A 19,562-nucleotide genomic window follows, 5' to 3' on the forward strand; every position below is an offset into this window, starting at 1 on the left:
GATACTGGTCACTTTCCTGGGTGGATAGAAAAACAAAAATATGAGGTATCACATATTTCCACAGGTAGCTAGAAGGGGAAAGGCTGAAGCCACTCCTGCTACTGCGCTGTCCTCTCAACAAAAGGATAATCTCTGGCCAACAACAACAAGATAATGACTAACTGCCCCAAGTTTTCATAATTTACTTGTCACTTTAAAAACTCACAGGTACTTATGATTTTAAACATTAGTGTCCCAGAGTTGCCATGGAAGAGGGAAAGTTGCAGGTGCATATCCCTGTCAGTCATGGCACTGAGATGATTTCAGTCTCCTACCCCCAACCTCGGAGGGCCTCTAGCTCTAGCGTGACAGCCTCTAGTTGATCTTTTCCCCTTCAGCGACAGGACCGCCCAGCCAGGAGAAAGGTTAAGTAACTCTTAATTTCCCAGAGTTGTTGAAACCAGATACGTTTACAAGTCTGATCGTAAATCAAAGTCTGCTGAGGGAGCTTGCGTGATGCAAGTTTGTTGTTGGCAATATCCTTCCTTGAGAAAGAGAGGACAGCAAGGACTGGAGTCCCCTTTCACCCCTAAGCTGTAGGCAAGTCCTTTCCTTCCTTTAAAAGGGAACAGGACTAGACGGAGGCAGCAGCTAGAGTCAACCATGGCCAACAAAAAGAACACTCTCGGTGATTATTTAGAGGAAATTCTTGCTGCAAGCAAAAAAAAGAATGATGAACTGTTGATGACTTACAAAGGAGTGCTGTATCCTGGACTCCTTTGCAGTACTGAGACCTTTGAAGCGCTGGAGGGCCTGGAAGCCAGAAAGGATGATGTCCTCATTGTCGCTTATCCAAAATGTGGTAAGTGTCTGTTTCTGAGGATGAATATTAAAAAGGGAAGGGCCTTAGCTTCATATGGCTCTGACCACGGATAACAGATGTGCAAATGGATTTCTAAAAAAAAACCTGTTATGGGCTCCAGTTTACCTGCTTCTGCCATGGGCAATCCCAGCAGGCTGAGATGCACAATGAAAAAAGAAAAGTACTATGAACATGCTCTCCAACATTTTTTCGGTTTGTTTGTTAGTTTGTTTTAGTGACAATGTAAATGAGTTTGTTAGGCAGCAGTCTCCACAAATCCCTTTCAGAAGAAGTATTTTCTACTTTATTATATGTTTTATTATTTTTTCACTGTTTACTTTTGCAATGAATTTCACCCAAATTAACCCTTCCTGGCAACTAACCCCACCATATATGCACAACTATATGTAATAGTTGGTAAAATCTGCTTCCATTTATCTGATGACGCATGCATGCAAATGAAATCATGAAAGCATAATTGCAGAGTAAAACTTTGTTGGTCATGAAGGTGCCACTGGACTCAAACTTTGTTCTGGTGCTTCAAACTAACACAGTGACCCACTTGAATGAATCTTTCACCCAAAGAGTAATTTTGCGGTAAAAAAGGTGAATGCCATTTTGGGCTGTATCAACAGGGGCATCACATCAAAATCACAAGATGTCATAGTCCCATTGTATACGGCACTGGTCAGACCACACTTGGAGTACTGTGTGCAGTTCTGGAGGCCTCACTTCAAGAAGGACATAGATAAAATTGAAAGGGTACTGAGGAGAGCGACGAGGATGATCTGGGGCCAAGGGACCAAGCCCTATGAAGATAGGTTGAGGGACTTGGGAATGTTCAGCCTGGAGAAAAGGAGGTTGAGAGGGGACATGATAGTCCTCTTTAAGTATTTGAAAGGTTGTCATTTGGAGGAGGGCAGGATGCTGTTCCCCTTGGCTGCTGAGGAAAGGACACGCAGTAATGGGTTTAAACTACAAGTACAACGATATAGGCTAGATTATCAGGAAAACTTTCACAGTCAGAGTAGTTCAGCAGTGGAATAGGCTGCCTAAGGAGGTGGTGATCTCCCCCTCACTGGCAGTGTTCAAGCAAAGGTTGGATACACACTTTTCTTGAATGCTTAGGGCTGATCCTGCGTTGAGCAGGGGGTTGGACTAGATGGCCTGTATGGCCCCTTCCAACTCTTTGATTCTATGATTCTAATTAACATGTGTAATTCACTGCCACAGGAAGTGGCAGCAGCTACAAGCATAGACAGCTTCAAGAGGGGATTAGATAAACATATGAAGCAGAGGTCCATCCATGGCTATCAGCCACAAGATATAGATGGGACACTTTGTCTGGGGCAGAGGTGTTCTGTGTTCTTGGTGCTTTTGAAAGCCTGGAAGACATGAAACTCAGGATATTCCTGGAGATTGGAATGTGGAGTCTGGGGAAAAGTACAACTTCTCCCATACTGTATGGGATGCACTGCAGCATGCTCTTTGAAGCCACCATTTCCTTCAGGGGAACTGATTGGGTTGCTAACATGCCTGGAGAATTGGGGCTGGATCCTGGAAAGGATAGCAGAGGACCCCAGCAGGGTATAATGCCATCTCTGAAAGAAGCCATTTTCTCCAGGGGAGCTTATCTTTGTCACCTGGAGGTCTTCAGTTCCCACCTGGAGGCTGGCAACTCTATGAAAGAAAGTGGTAATCTTTATGCCTGTAGCCACAGATCCAGACAGTTAGGTGTGCTTAAAGCCTACATGTTTCATGTAAATATGTCCCAAGTTATCTGTGTCCCTGGAATCCCCCGGTGACTCTATTCCCTTTTCTGTTACAGGCACTAATTGGACACTACACATTCTGAATGAAATGGTAACTGCTATTCCAGATAACAAGGATTTACCATTGCTTGGCCGCTTCCAAATGCTTGAATTTGGTCCACCAGAAAAAGTTCAGGTCAGTATGAATTCAAACACTTAGTTTAGGAAACAATCAGTGTTATGTTGTACAACCCTATGCAGAGTTATTCCAGTCAACACCCATCAATTTCAGTGTGAGGGAGTAAGTCTGCATAGGATTGCACTGTAAAAAGTTTTAATTTACAATATTCCACATGGGAATATGACACTTTACAGGTACGCTATGCAACTGTACAAACATTTATTCCTTGAACTCTGGAACCAATTCTAATCTATCATATAAACACTATACACATACACACAGAGATTGTCATGGAGAGTTAGAAATATAAAATGTTTGTACTTTGATTAAATCATCTAGCCTGGCTGCCAGTGAATTAACCTAGACTTTCCCTGACAACTAACACATGTCTTGCCATTTTTCTTTTTAAATTTCTTTCTCCAGAACAGATCTGGAGGATACCACAAAGGATCATCCAGTCCAGCACCCCACTTTCTTGGGGACTTAAAAAGTCATACATTCCTGATAGGTGCTCATCCTATCTCCTCCTAAAATGTTCTAGTGAACTCCACCATCCTTTGAGGCAGCACAATCCATCTATGAACAGCCCTTAATATCATAAAATGCTTTCTAATATTTAAGTGGAACCTCCCTTCCCATAACTTTTAATCCATTGCTCCTAGTCCTTGTCTCTGAAGCTGCAGTAAACAATTTTGCCCCCTCTTCATATCAGCCCTTCTTATCACCTTCTTCTCCAAGCTTACACGTACCCAACTCTCTCAACCTTTCCTCATAAGGCATGGATTCCAACCCCTCTACCATCCTAATTGTCCTTCTCTAAACATGTTCCAACTGGACAGAATATTTCAAATTAGGTCTAACCAATGCAGAAGAGAGTGGTATTATAACTTCCCTTGCTCTAGATTCTATGCTCCTAGCAATGCAGCTTAATACTGCATTAGTCTTCTTAGCTCCTGTATCATACCATTGTCTCATATTCATTTTATTGCCTCCCAGAATTAAGTCCCTTTCACATGTACTATCATCAAGCCAGGTATCCTCCATATTTATTTTATTACCCAAACGGAATACATGACAATGACTCTCCATGGATATAATAGAGTAAAAGTCGACTCTCCATGGATATAATAGAGTAATAGTCGACTCTCCATTGGATATAATGGAGTAAAAGTCAACTCTCCATTGGATATAATGGAGTAAAAGATGACTCTCCATTGGATATAATGGAGTAAAAGTCGACTCTCCATTGGCTATAATAGAAGGATGGGGGCACCCTCTTTGGGAACTCCTAGACATGGACCCCTTGGACCAATCATTTTGAAATTTGGAGGGGAGTCAGGGAAGAGCCTCCTGGAGCTACCATGAAAGTTTGGAGGCTGTATCTCACCCCCCCCCCCCAAGGCCCCAGGAGAGGCAGGAATGCCAACATTCCTATTATAGTCTATGGTGCCATTGACTTCCATGGGTGATGAAGCCAAAGTGGTTGAGTTCTTTGATAAATGAGTAAATTAATATTGTTCCTGATTTGTGTGTGTGTGGGGGGGAACATTCGAGAGGCACACTTTCTTGAATTAAATATTATTTATTTCTGGCATCACCTATACAAATGTCCTCCTATTCCTTGCTCCAGCTAGTTTGCCATTTTTTAAAAGGCGGGATCAAGGGCCGGACGCTGCGGACGACTTGAGCATGTTTGAGCCTCCATACCTTCCTTCTGCTGGTTGCCTGCAGGTTGCTCTCTGATCACTAGCACTTTTTAGGGTGGTGAATTCACTTGTTGGGATTCCTAGAGAAGCTCTTTAAAATGGAGGATGTAGCGAGCACTCAGCAGGCCAGAGGTTGGATGTGGGAGACATTATGTGGAGGGGCCGGAATATTCAGCTTGCATTTTACTGGCATGATGCTACATTTAAAGGGTGTGAAAACCCGAGTTATCTGTATCATTCCTGTTTTATGTAAACTACCCTGAGCCTTCGGGGAGGGCAGCATACACATTAAAAAAACTAACAAACAAATAAATAAGATGTTAGAGCAAATATGAGAAAGTAGAACTACCTTGATCTTCCTCTGTAATCCTTTCTCACACCACATTAATTCCTTAGTTCTCTTGGCCAAGTTCCTTTAACAGAACAGATGATTAGAGATTGGAATCTGGTACTTGGCGCGCTGGTTGTATCTCTCTCCTCTTGCAACTGTGCTACTCCTCTTTAACCTAATAGCAGCTACTTAAAATGTAAACCTAAACCAGTGAGTTTAGTGTTTAGAATTGCATTATTCCTTTGTGAGTGTCTCAGAACGATTTAGTCATAGTGGTAATATCACAGCAACTACGTCTTACCAGATTCTTTCAACTTTACACTGCTCCGCGGGAACGGTATGAATAAAAAAGTAAGGGGTGTGGGGGAGGGCTCGATTCTCACTAGAACACCTTTGAGGGCCCACATTCAGCTGGTGCTTCGTCATCTGCACTGGTTACCAGTCTGTTTCCGAATCAGATTCAAGGTGTTGGTATTTACCTTTAAGGCTATACGTGGCCTGGGTCCCGTCTACCTGTGGGACCGCTTGGTTGCTTATGCCCCCCGCAGGGCACTCCGCTCTGCGGGTATGAATTTACTGGTTGTCCCGGGCCCACGGGATGTTGGCCTGGCCTCGACCCGGGCCAGGGCCTTTTCAGTCCTGGCCCCAACCTGGTGGAATGAGCTCCCAGAAGAGCTAAGGGCCCTGCAGGATCTACCAGCTTTCTGCAGGGCCTGCAAGATGGAGCTCTTCCGCCAGGCATATGGTTGAGGCCAGGGCACCTCTCCCACTAATCCATCAGAGGATCCCCTCCAATATTGAGATCTCTAACATCGAGATCATTGTTAGATCTATTGTATTGGTGCCACCCTCTTCTGAATATTATTCTCCACACTAGGCTGAACTTGGGGGGAACTCAGGTAACTAATATTAGAATTGTGACCACTGCCGCTTATATGTTATATGTAACTTTTGTTGATGTTAATTGGGGTTTTTATGGGGATTTTATTGTGTTTTAACTATTTTTTTATATACAAGTCTTTTTTTATTTTCATAAAGATAGAAATATAAAATGCAATACGAGTTATTAATACAAAGAACTGTAAAATATAAAATATAATCACCATTTGAAAATATACGACCCCACATTAACTACACAATGATATGAACTTTTGCCCAAAACTGAGTCTAAGAGCCATCCACATTTCCACTACATTAAAAAAGGCCTATTTAGATATACAAAAGAGAAGTTGTTATTAATCAACTTATTTGAGAGATCGTAGACCTCACGTTAACTGCTTGATACAATCTAAGAGCTATCCTGACAGATATTTCTAGGTTTAAGTTAGATGCTTAACATTAAACATTTCTTGTAGAACAGTATGGGTTTTGGCCCTGTATCAATACTCTAATGAAGGGAAAGGAGATTTCATAGCTTCTCCTTATCCTTAATACAGATACATCTACAAAACAATTTATACTTGACCCATTCTAAGAGCCATCCTGACAGGTATATTTTCAGATTTAAGTTGAGAGCTTAACATTAAACGTTTTCTACAGATCAGTGTGAGCTTTGGCCCTATAACAATACACTAATAAAGAAAAAATAAAAAATAAGGGGGGAAAACCCTGTTTTATATTTCCAACACTAACGATTATATTACCTATATGCCTACAAAAGAAAAGAAACAAGAGAGAAAGAAACACTGCTCCCCCTTTTTCATAAAAATAGAAATATAGAAATATAGAATACAGTATATGTTATTAATACAGAGAATAGTAAGTTTCCAGGTTTAGATTAAATGATTTACATTAAACATAGAACAATATGAGCTTTCGGTCTTCTTAAGGGGGTCTCATCTCGAGGCTTGCTACATCTTGTCGTTCCCGTAGACTTATATTCTGTCCCATTGGCCTTTGGCGTAGAAAGTGCAGTTGTACTCTTTCCCGCAGAGTGGTAAGGCAGCCGTCTGAAAGCTTTGCCCATAAGGCTGGGAGTTCAATCCCAGCAGTCGGCTCAAGGTTGACTCAGCCTTCCATCCTTCCGAGGTCGGTAAAATGAGTACCCAGCTTGCTGGGGGGTAAACGGTCATGACTGGGGAAGGCACTGGCAAACCACCCCGTATTGAGTCTGCCATGAAAACGCTAGAGGGCGTCACCCCAAGGGTCAGACATGACTCGGTGCTTGCACAGGGGATACCTTTACCTTTACCTTTACTCTTTCCCACAGAATATGCATCGATAAATCTTGAGGCCGTTGCACCTCCTGGACTCCAGTATCAACACAATTTTTTTCCCAAAGAGCTCCTTTAAATCAGTTACTTTCACTACAGATCCATATATCTTTTGATTGATGTTTGTACACTGTTGCTTTGAGATGGCTGTATGTCTTTTTAAAAAGGGCATCCTTATCTCGGCTGCAGAACTCTGACATCCCCTTTTCCGTCTCCAGAATTTCAGATTTCTCTTCTACTGTTGGTGGCTTCGGGCAGAGCAGAATAAAAGGAGGGGGGAAACAAAGGGCTTTGATGCAGGAAGAGAGACGGAGAAAAAAAAAATGAGAGATACTTGCAGTAAATGATGTTTTGGAACTCAGCTGATGTCCTCCCCTCAGTTCACAATGTTCATTTGCAGTAAATCGTCGTATAGGGTTGAAGCAGATACTTTAAGATTAAAGAGAGAAAAGAAAGTCCGAGATAGAAAATGGCAGTCGTCCTCTGGACCTGAAACACTGACAGCCTATAATCCAGGGAGATATACTCCCTAACGGATTGGAGACGGCCCCAAGAACTTCCTGGGTAGAAAGGTGAGGTGGGGTTTGCGTACCCCTCCTCTTTTCTGCCAATTGCTTGTGCGATTGACGCCTGTCAGGCTTCAGAGATAGCAGAGCAGATGCCCTGCAACCCTCTCAGAACGACATCTTAGCCGGAAGTGTTGTGTTTTAACTATTTATGTTGTAAACCGCCCTGAGACCTATTTGGAGAAGGGCGGTCTAAAAATTAAATAATAATAATAATAATAATAATGATGATGATGATGATGATGATGATGATGATGGGAGGGGCAACAATTGGCCCCTTGCCCCTGGATTGATGAGTCGGGAGGCATGAAGCGCCTCCAAACCTACCCACCCCCCAACCTGGGCCACCTTCGGCCGACAGCCACCATTACGTGGCTGTCCGCCGACAAGGCAGGTAGGCAGCCGCCCCACCTAACCTGCCATGCGGCCCTGGGGGGGAGGGTTCAGGGCACCCAGTGGACCCTTCGTCTCCCCCCTCCTCCCTCCCTGCTCCATCCCCTTTACTCTCGGCTTCCTACATTCCTTCCTTTGTCTCTCTCTCTATCCCTTCTATCTGTCTCTCTCTGCGCCGCGCCCGCGCTCTGCCGCTCCTTTCCCACCACCAAACACCCAGCCACCCACCCTTCTCTACCCCGCAATCTTCTCCTGCCCCCCCTCGCAACTCACCCCCCCACACCCTCCCAGCGGACTCTTCCCCCCTGCCCTGTTGACCTTTCATTGCACCTCCCTCCCAGTGGGGGCAGGGGCCCGGGGGGGACCTCCCACACTCACCTACTGCCCTCTAGCGTCCGCTGTATTTTTTTCTACAGCAGGCTTCATTTCTAGTACTGAATATATTCCTTTAATTGATGCTCTCTGTAGCATGGATGTAACTTGGGGATGGGCTTGAACCCCTACCACAATTCCTCCCTCCCTTTTACGATGGTGGTAGGTATACTGATTATAACCTGATTATAAACACCTGATTATAAACACACCACTTCTTCAGTGGTGCATTTTAAGGTAAAATCTCATATTCTTAACAGGGTTCAGTTTCCAATAATATATTAAAGAGCACAGAAACATTGACTAGCCTGTGGCCAGTATAAGCCAATGAGTCAACTTAGCCATCTACCCTGGCAATTCAACAATCAAGCCTGGACCAAGCCTGGACCAATCTCTCACAGTAAAAGAACTGGGGACATGGAAACTTCCATGAGGGGGCCCTTGTGAGCCTGCTGTAATGCTTTCTATTCATCATCTCACAGGCCCTCCTCACTCCCTGCTCAGGCAAACAGCCCTTGAGCAAACAGGTGAAGTCCAGCCCTGCTTAGTAGCTAGGGAGGACATCATCATGGTGAGGGAACCCACTTGATCCAACAGGAATCCCTCTGTGCTTTCCAACCCCCACTTAAGTGGGGTTCAGAGCCTTTCCCTTTGATAGATTGCCACCACCATCTTCTGATCCCTATCCTCCTGACCAGTTTAGAGCTGCTTTCATAACTTGAGCCCTGGTGAGGATTGTGGATTGGGACCAAGGCAATCACTTTCTCTTAACTAAAAAAGCTTTACTCTGCTGGCAAAACTTTGGAGTAAATACACATTACAGGATGAGTTTGCTGAATAATAAGAGAAATGAAACAGGGAAAACATACTAACATATTTAGAACTGACAGATTGTGTGCATTTGATCTTCCTTCCCTTTGAGAGATTCAAATGGGCATATGCATCGAGAGGATGCTGTCCTTCCTCCACAGTTTCACATGCATGGACAGATGGAACAGGTCCTTTTCAGGTCTCCCTTCTGTATGGTTTATAAGGCCTTAACCACTCTGAATCTTTGGGTTTGGCAGCAGCTGCTGACCAGAACCTATTTTGCCAATATATAGGCACTAACATACTGGCCATGTTTTCATTTCTGGATGCGAAACCATGACAATCCAGGAGAATGGGATTTCTCCCAGCCTTAGTGCCACACAAACATGGGTCAGTTCCCATAAAGGTCACCCACCTTCTGCTCTGATCACTTCTTGTGCTCACAGATAACTCAAGTCAAGAGGAAACAGAGACATATTGAGCAACTGGGTCCATCTTGTGCTGGAGAATTTCAGTGAGGACTGAATCTTCATTTTCAAAGATTATGCTGATAGAAGTGAATGGAGCAATTCTAGCAGACATGGAAACTCTATCTGAGCACTGAACCTCTAGCATCTCAAACAAAATTAATTGAAGGATTGAGGTGTTTAGGCTCAGTATATTTGCAAAGGTATTGATGCAAGGAATAAGCAAAGATGAGTATTAATGCCACTTCCTGTGTTAGTAGAAGAAGAGGAAGAGTTGGTTCTTATATGCCGCTTTTCTCTACCTGAAGGAGTCTCAAAGCGGCTTACAGTCGCCTTCCCTTTCCTCTCCCCACAACAGACACTCTGTGAGGTGGATGATGCTGCGAGAACCCTGATGTCACTGCTTGGTCAGAACAGCTTTATCAGTGCCGTGGCAAGTCCAAGGTCACCCAGTTGGCTGCATGTGGGGGAATGCAGAATCGAACCCGACTCACCAGATTAGAAGTCCGCACTCCTAACCACTACACCAAACTGGCTCTCTAGTACTACTACCATTTGTTGTCATTCCAAAATTTTAAAAATCTAGCCGCTAATACTCATGTATTTCTGCCACTGAAGAAACCTATAGATTGGATCCCAATGATCAGTTACAGTAACAGCAATGCTATCAAGCTTGGGTGAGGAAACTTTCCCTGATGCAAGAGTCTTAAAATTACAACAGTGATATTAATTTAATATAAATTTGATTTTAGAATTTGAAAAACCACCCCTCGCCACGTATTTTTGCTACCCACCTGTATTATGATGATATTCCCAAGTCTTTCTTTGAGAAAAAGACAAAGGTAAGTAACCATTATTACTACTACTCTTATTGTATAATAACATTTGGCAGAGTTTCAATATACCTCCTGAAGAACATTACACTTTGCCAGTTCAAACAGGTTGGTGATCCCTGGCCCCAAAGAAGTCCGCCTGTCCTTGACCAGAACCAGGGCCTTTTCAGTCCTGGTTACCACCTGGTGGAATGGGCTCCCAGAGGAGACATGGGCCAGGTCAGAGCTCATTTCCACCAGGCATTTAGTTAATGCCAAGCTATAAATACCCCCAGAAGGCCACCCCCTCCCTCGGAACACCTAGAACATCCATTTGTGAATGGAAGACATCGACTGCCATCTGTGATCGTTTTTAACTACTAATTTAAATTAATCGTATTGCTTTATTGTCTATTGTTTTTAAATTGTTGTATACCACACTAAGACAGATGTGCTGAGAAGGGCGGTCCTATAAATACAATCAATCAGTCAGTATGCCTATTCTAAGATGGGAAGCACCAAGCTGCTTAAAACAGTAAAATAGATTTACTTAGAAGAGAAACAATTATGTATAGGAAGGAGCGAGAAGAGACCTATCAGCAGTCAATCCTCTGTTTAGCTGTTCTGGAGGCAAGCAGGGAAGAAGTGTATTCAAAGGAGCAAGAAGTCTCTTGCTGAACCATTCGGAACATTAGAGCAGCGGTCCGCAACCATTTTTGGTTGCAGCCCGTTGCCAAGGGGTGGGGGGAAGAGGGCGACCCAGAGGCGCCGCGCATGCGCAGCAAGCCCGCACAGATGCGCAAGCTGACGCACATGGGCATTTGCATCCACCGGGGGGTGGAAATGTGCGTGGCAGTTTTGCGCATGCGGAGCTGCCGCACATGCGTGTTTGCGCTCCTGGCGAGGCACAAATGCACACGCGCGGCAGCTCCGCACATGCGCAAAACTGCAGTGCGTGTGCGTGTGCGTTTGCGCAGGGCTGCGTGCTGGCAGCCGCACTTCCCTCTCCCTGCCCTCCTGCAGCAAGAAGCTCGCTGGGGGGGGGGGCAGAGAGAGGGAGCTGCTGCCCGCTGCTGAGGCTCTTGTGGCCTGGCAGCGGGCCGCTGACCAGGGGTTGATGACCCCCGCATTAGAGTATTAAAAAATTCTAGGAAGTTCCTATTCTAAGATACATCTCCTCTGATGCCCCCTGCAGGTTATCCTTTATATTCCGCTCAATTACATACACTGTAGATCTTGCATATTCCTACAATAACACTACCTCATAGTAGTAATTAGGAAAACTGGATATTGAAATAATGCAGATTTTATAACATGATAACTTTTGCAAAAGTTGCATCTCTTGCAAATTCAGTAGAGCTAGTGGGAGTGATGTTTCCTTTCATGTTATCTCTGCACAAACAATGGCTCTGGAGCTGAGGTGCCCTCAGGTGATGGGTTTGCCATATCTCTGGACCAATTACACAGTCCACATGGAGGAAATGTATTCACCATGTGGACTTAAGAGTCATACTGCTATGTGTGGTCCACGATGAAAAAATTCCTTTACAGATGTGCATGGGCCTCATTCAGATCAGGACAGTATCACATGAGCAGAGGCTTCTGTCAAGAACCCTCTGGCCAGCTCAGCAAATCCTCAGTGAATAAACTTGAGGAGCAAAGATTGGTGACTGATGAGGACCTGAGGTACCATGAAAGGACTAGCATTTCATAGGTGCCTGCCAGGAATGTACCAGAACCTGCTAAGGACATAACAGCAGCGCCAGAAGCCACAATGCCAGAGAAGCCTCCCCACTCCTGGCCTAAAGTCAGCTGCTAGGACCCCATCAAGCAGGACTCTGAACTGAGCCAGCAGAAGAAGGCCCAGGCTGAAGTGGAACAAAGTGCCTGACTGGCTGTACATAACCTTCCAGTAGATCTTGAGCAGATGGCTGAGGATAGTACTTCTTCACAAGATCTTGGCCAAAGCACAGAACAGCTGTTAAAGCACAACAGAGTCCAGCAGTGCAGCTGGTCCTGATAACCCCCTAGCCTATTTAGGCTGAGGACGGGAAGGCTGTCTTGCTGTATCAACTGGTTCACTAGGCACAAGCCTGTGTTCCAGCTCCTTGGCTTGAGTTCCTGCTCCTGGCTGCCAGTTCCTGTCAATGCCCCCCAAGTCTTGAGGGCACTGTCCCAGAGGTCTCCTGACTGGTCTTGCATGCAGACTACAGGACAGCTTCATTCTTCCTTCCATGCCATTTTCCTGACCTGAAACAGCCCCAGGAAGCTGGTATTTTCCTTGTTAGTGGAAAGTTACATAGAGTGGAAAAGTACACACATGGAAGTTCAATCAACCAGCAAGCAGTGGGTCCATGGCACATGGTTGTCAACTTCCAGGTGGGGCCTGAAGCTCTTCTGGAATGGCAGTTAATCTCCAGACAATCTAGATCAATTTCTCTGGAGGAAATGGTTGCTTTGGAGGGTGGCATTTCACCTTGCTGAGATCCCTCTGTTCTGCCTAGCCCTGGCTCCACCCCAAATCTCCAGGCATTCTCAATCCAAAATTGGCAACCCTATTTGTGGGGCGTTTTGGGAAAGGAAGACCATGTGGGGAGAATGCTGAAGTCCTTCACCTCACAGGTGCACCTGAGCCAAATCAGGCACATGTATACCAACATGGACCCGGACCACACATAGCATGTCCATTGACAGTCCACATGTTCACCATGTGGGCTGAGTAATGCGTACCTTTTAACCTTTTACCTTTTAAACCTTTTAACATTAATTAATTAATTCAACATTAAAAAGGTAAAACCAAGTTTAATAACCAAGCTACCAAAGTTAAAGCACAGTATGTTGAAGAAGGCAGGTCCTGCTCCCTGCCTCCTTCCCCATAGTCAGGAGTCTCCTGGGGAGAATTCTCTTTGGACCCTGATTTGGCAATCGACTGGATCCTGAATATGAAGCAGAATTTGCCTAGGGGGACATGCTACATGAACACAAATCCATGCCACTTAAGCTTCTTGTCTCTGGTTGTGGCATTTCCCCAGAAGTAAGTGTGAGAAATCCAAAACATTTAAGTGAGAGAGGAGAATGAGGCATTGGCAGGTTCACATAATCTGGAACATTATTGTTTGATTTAAACTGCAAAATGCAACATGTTCTTGTTTTAACAGATATTGGTGATATTTCGAAATCCCAAAGATGCAGCTGTATCCTACTTCCATTTCTACAACAAGAATCCTTTGCTTCCAACTATACCTTCATGGGATGAATTCTTTCAAAAATTCATGAGTAGTCAAGGTATATTTTGTTAGCAACTCTAGCAGTTTATTCCTGAATTCTGTCCAGTTTTGCGTGTAATTTGGGGAAGATAAAGACTAGGCACAATTTAAGGTCTTGAATTACTGCAATACGTTGAAATGCTATAATATGTTGGAGTTCAACTTCAACCGATTTTAGTTGACCAAGAAGTGATGTCCGACTGGCCCTTCTGCTTGCAGCCAACCCAGACAGAAGGAATGGAAACCAGAATGCAGGAGCTAATCTCAGCATTTCCTCCCTCCAGCTCTTTGGGTTCCCCCCCCCTTCACAGCTGCACTACAGTGTAACTTGTTCCGTGGCTCAATGGAAGGAGGAAAAGCAGACTGTTGTCATGCCAGCCCTTCTACATGAGATGAGAAGGGGGAGGGTGGCACACAGCAGGGATGACAGCAGTTCTATACTGCTGACTGATGATATCATAGCAGGGGGACTTTTGTGTTGTTGTTGTTGCTGTACTTCATGTGGAAGCAGCCCGTATTTTGTCAGTCTTTCATTTCAAGGTTAATCAGTCTTGGTCAGTTACCCACAGTTTAGTTCATGCAACCAGGACTGTTTCAGCTAATAACCTTTCATTGACAGGGATTTTAAATACAGCCAGAGTTCAGTCCATGCAAGTGGATTGTAATGTCATGTAATGAATGGTAGTATGTAATGTTAATTTTGAATGGAAAATTAGGATCTAATTCTCTAGTTGTAGGAGAGGAGACCTAACTCAGCACAGCCTCTGACTTGTGAGGATGTCTTCATGCTTGAGTAGAGATGGATGGATAGATGAATAGATGCTGGGTGGGCATGTACATCGCTAGTAATAGGTCTCTTTTAATAACTCTGCTGTACAACTGGGAACACAACTGCCTTTTGGCAGTTTTATTCCCTCTACTATGTTTTTCAAACTGGAGTTGAACCCAGAGGTTGAACCAGGCTTTCTCAAACAGAGTTTCATGAAACCCTCGGGTTTTTTGATGGCCCTGGAAGTGTTTCCTGAATGGGTAGGAGATAATTAATTTTAAAAAATTTGTCAAGCACTTTTCTGCTGGTATGACCATATATGGTCATGTTGAGCCCCCCCCCTTGAATTGGCCAATGATGGGCCTGGAGGGGGTGGGAAGAGGAGGGGCCCCTGGTGGGTATGTACACAGCTATGCTTCCCAACCATTTTCTGCATGATCGCACCACTGCTGGGGTTTCTCAAAGCCTGAAGAATGTTTCAGAAGTTTCTCAACAGTAAAAAAAAGTTGAGAAAGGCTGTTATAAATTCAGCTTGTTATTTTCAGGGCTTTTAAATCTGCTAGACATCTTCATTATACTGCATATTTGTGGGATATTTTCATGATTATAATGATCTTCATTATACTGCATATTTGTGGGATATTTTCATGATGCTGTTTACTAATTTACTGCTAATTTACTCTCCTTATATACGTCGTCTAGTAATTTCCCTTTCCTTATCTGAGGAAGTGTGCATGCACACGAAAGTTCACACTTTAAATAAAACTTTGTTGTCGTAAAGGTCCCATTGGACTTGAAGTTTGTTCTGCTACTTCAGCCGAACATGGCTGCCCACCTGAATCTGATTTCAGTAGTAATGAGAACAAAACAAAACCTTTTTGCTGAAATCAACAGGATTTCGAAGTGTTTCACTTTGACTGAATATGGGGACATCTGTGTGGAGAAATAGCATGCAAACTTTCACTGTGTCTACAATGCTATTTTGCATGTATATACTTTGGGAGAAGGTGGTTATGGACCAAGTCATTTTATACTTGTGGTCAAAAGGCTAACAAATTTTGATCACCAATATTATTTATTATTAATTTTTATACCACCAACTCCCAGATCAGCCGGCTTGTGGTATTTCACAACAATAAAAGATTACCTCTCTGCCGATACTACAATAAAATAACACCCTTAAAAAGACAAAGATTGCAGGCATAACAATTTCTAATAGAGCCATTTCCTCATTCACCTATTCCCAACAGTGTCAACAGATATAAACTGGGGCGATGGATGGCCCCAGGGGGATCCAGATGCCACAAGGGCAGGGGAGGGCCCGATTTTATAGCCCAACTAGGGGCCAAGCCCATTGCATTCAGGAATACAACAAACACTAGATTAAGGCGGCGGAGTGGAAGAACTCTGTGAATGGCCTCCCCCTCCTCACAGGACCTGGAAAGGCTGGAGGCAGCTGTTATGGAACTCACTGGCAAGGGCAGATCTCTCATGGCAGGGATCTGCAGCCTCTGAGCCTTGGAAGGAGGAGGGGTGATCAGGGGTGGGGTACGGAAGGCGATTAGCTGGCTGCTGGACAGACAGGAAAGCCAGTTGGAGGAGGAGGTACTTGGGGCAAGACAGCCTCCTTGGGTGTTAAGCACTGAGTGGCATTTAAGCCATGAGACACGCTCCTTCTCCAAGGCCTTACCAGAAATATATAGTGGAACAGATATGCAGCCCAGCCTCAACCAAAAGCCTGGTGGAAGAGCTCCATCTTACAGGCCCTGTGGAACCCAGAAAGCTCCAACAGGGCCCTCAGCTCTTCAGGGAGTTAATTCCACTAGGTAGGGGACTGAAAAAGCCATGACCCTGTTGAGGCCAGGCATGCTTCCCGGAAGAGAATTAAGAATAATTAAAGCACCCCTCAAAGTGGTCTGGAGTAGGGCATTTCTTCCCTTTTTGTAATTATCTTTATTGGTGACACATCTGATACTTGTAATCCTGAGAATGAGTAGCATAGCATTGTGAAATTGCTCCCATAATCTCTAGAAGAATATAAAATATCCATCTTCAGCTTCTTATAATGTGGAATGTATTAAGGCAATCCTAATATTTTTCTGGGAATGAAAGCCATCAAAGAAAATGGGACTTACTCCTGTATAGGATTGCCCTCTGACAATACAATTTTAAGAACATTTTTTGGGGAGTAAGGCCTACTGAATTCTTAGTAGACCTGTTTAATAATGTTCTCATGCTGTGCAACACTTTAGCAAGTTGATTTCCTTGTGTGGCCAAGATTGAGTTCATATTTATAACTGATTTATACAGGATAAATTCAACCATTTCTTCACTATCCAGTTATCACATTAATTTGTATTAATTGATTTTTATATGTTATGAAAATGAATATGCTTAGCATGTGCCATAAACTGAATCAAATGGTGTAGTGTAGTTTTCTCTGACTTTTGACATATGTTGGTTTCATTTCAGTTTGTTTCAAGTCCTATTTTGACCATGCTCTTGTTTGGGACAAACACATAGATGATGAAAATATCAAGATCATCACATATGAAGACATGAAAGAAGTAAGCATTCTAATAAACTAAAATAATTTTTCCTACTTAGCTTTCTGATCAGTTCAGCTCATCAAGGGTTAACTTTTAAACAGTCTTTAAGAACTAATTTTGCATTCCAATTTTGAAGAAGAATCACAGAATCATAGAATCATAGAACCATAGAGTTGGAAGGGGCCATACAGGCCATCTAGTCCAACCCCCTGCTCAACGCAGGATCAGCCCAGAGCATCCTAAAGTATCCAAGAAAAGTGTGTATCCAACCTTTGCTTGAAGACTGCCAGTGAGGGGGAGCTCACCACCTCCTTAAGACATTCTTAATGGATAATCTTAAATTTTATTCTACATTGTTTGATAGTTTGCGATATTCATACATTTTCAAAGCAAAATCCCATTTTATTATCTTTGGGAAGATTGTAAAAGTTGTGTTCACCCAGTAATTGACTAACATTAAACCAGTAAAGTCATTGTTTTATTATATACGTTGTCAATGTTGTCTCAAGACACCATGTTAATTTATATTTTGGATGAAATTTTGCAATAGCAGGGAAAAAATAATAATGCACTTTTGATGGGACTTTAGGTTTATTTAGACTTACCAGTATTGGTGCTGCAAAATCTCTCAGTAATAAAAAACCAAACAACTTTTTCCCCCCACTTACAAAGAGATTTTTAATGGATTATGAATTTGGGTCATGTGGTTGAATCATGTGATACATGTCACATTGGACTAATAGCCATGTGAGTTAGTGGAGAAGGTTGCAGTAAGGATGTAGAAAAGGGGGAAACTATTGCTTCCTCCTCTTTTCATCAGTACAGTTATGATCATGGCAATTTCTCCCTCCTTCCACTCCTCAACTACCCCTTAGTTGAAGATTGGGGAGGACTGAGGACTATGCCGCTATCTTGTGTTAAGCTTTTAAGGTGTTGCTTAGTTTTTATTGGGGTTTTAGTGGGGTTTTTACTATTTTATATATAAGCCGCCACAAGTCCCGGGAAAGTGATGAGATATAAGTCCAATAAATGAATTAATAAATCTCCATAGCTAATTAGTCCACGTCAGTTCTGCAGATTTGGGAATACCTTTCTGGGTTCAGGAGGGACTACTCAGGGGACAGGAAGGTAGCAAAGGTATATATCTGCCAAGGATAATGATGGATCTCTGGATCATATCCTATGGAAATGTACATTTTAGACTGCATGGAATAGAAAATACGTGGATATCAGTAAATATAAGTGGCAGAAATGCATAAAAAGTTAAATGTTAATGCTTTGCAATCAAAATATTTTGTGATGAGAACTATCTACTGCTGTAGTGTATATCAGCGGTCTGCAACCTTTTTAAGGCCGCGGTGGTGGGGAGGCCGATCTCGTGGCTGTGCATGCTGCGCATGTGCGGCCAGTCCGCGTTTGCACCATGCGGGTTTGCGGCTGCGCATGGCACAAACGTGCATGCGTGGACCGGCCGTGCATGCGCATTGTGCATGCGAGGCCCTGCTTCCCTCTTCCCCCCTCCCACAAAAAGAAGCTTGACGGGCCTCAAGCTAATTGGCTGCTTTTGCGGACGATTTGCTTGCTGCCTGGGAATTTTCCTTCTATGGGGGGGGGGCGGGGAGAGGGAGCCGTGGCCCAGTGCTGGGGTCTTTGCGGCCCGGCACCGGGCCATGGCTGGGGACCACCGGTGTATATGATGCTCCTGTTAACCTAAGTTTAAGCAGCTTACCTTTATTGTGCCTTTACTTATCCTTAGGCTTTAGGGAAGTTTAATATTTAATAGGTTGCAAAAATGTAGCAAAGATTTATGAAATAATAACTAATTTACCGTGTTTACTGTATTGTTATTTTGTAGAACCTTTATGAAGAAGTGAAACAAATAGCAGAGTTTTATGGGTTTTCCTTGCCTGATGAGACAATTCAGTCTATTACAGAAAAAGCCACATTTAAAGAAATGAGCAACTTATCCCATGAAACCCATGGTTCATTTGCTCCCATCCTTTTCAGGAAAGGTACTATTTTATGTCATTCCAAAAACCAACATAGTAGTGAAGTGTTATTTCAAGTGACATTTTGTGAAGGCATCAGCAGCTAGATGAAAAAGTGCGAGTTGTACCCTGATAATGTTTAGTAAACATTTATTTTAATCCAAGTTCAGTCTTCCACTGCTATAAAAGGTAAAGGTATCCCCTGTGCAAGCACCGAGTCATGTCTGACCCTTGTGGTGATGCCCTCTAGTATTTTCATGGCAGACTCAATACGGGGTGGTTTGCCAATGCCTTCCCCAGTCATTACCCCAGTCATTACCCAGCAAGCTGGGTACTCATTTCACTGACCTCAGAAGGATGGAAGGCTGAGTCAACCTTGAGCCGGCTGCTGGGATCAAACACTCAGCCTCATGGACATCGCTTCAGACAGCATTTCTGCTGCCTTACCACTCTGTGCCACAAGAGGCTCTTTTCCACTGCTACTGCTATAGCATAAGTAAAAATCCCTTAACATTTTCTTCACTAGTCAGAACTGACTTGTTGGTTG

The 19,562-nt window shown here is 43.7% G+C and overlaps 1 protein-coding gene across 1 annotated transcript in view; it reads left to right on the plus strand.

Annotated features, from left to right (window-relative positions):
- Positions 1-378: 378 nt before the first annotated feature.
- The window catches only part of LOC143823882 (interferon-induced, double-stranded RNA-activated protein kinase-like), an 87,305-nt gene continuing 68,121 nt past the window's right edge, over positions 379-19,562 (plus strand). The window contains exons 1-6 of the mRNA XM_077310618.1: positions 379-841; positions 2,670-2,788; positions 10,384-10,473; positions 13,602-13,728; positions 16,951-17,045; positions 18,883-19,039. Of these exons, the coding sequence (XP_077166733.1) occupies positions 643-841; positions 2,670-2,788; positions 10,384-10,473; positions 13,602-13,728; positions 16,951-17,045; positions 18,883-19,039 (787 nt within the window). The 5' untranslated portion in view covers positions 379-642. The remainder of the gene's footprint in view (positions 842-2,669; positions 2,789-10,383; positions 10,474-13,601; positions 13,729-16,950; positions 17,046-18,882; positions 19,040-19,562) is intronic.

This window comes from Paroedura picta, chromosome 1 (genome assembly GCF_049243985.1).
Source record: "Paroedura picta isolate Pp20150507F chromosome 1, Ppicta_v3.0, whole genome shotgun sequence".
NCBI classification, from domain to species: Eukaryota; Metazoa; Chordata; class Lepidosauria; order Squamata; family Gekkonidae; genus Paroedura; species Paroedura picta.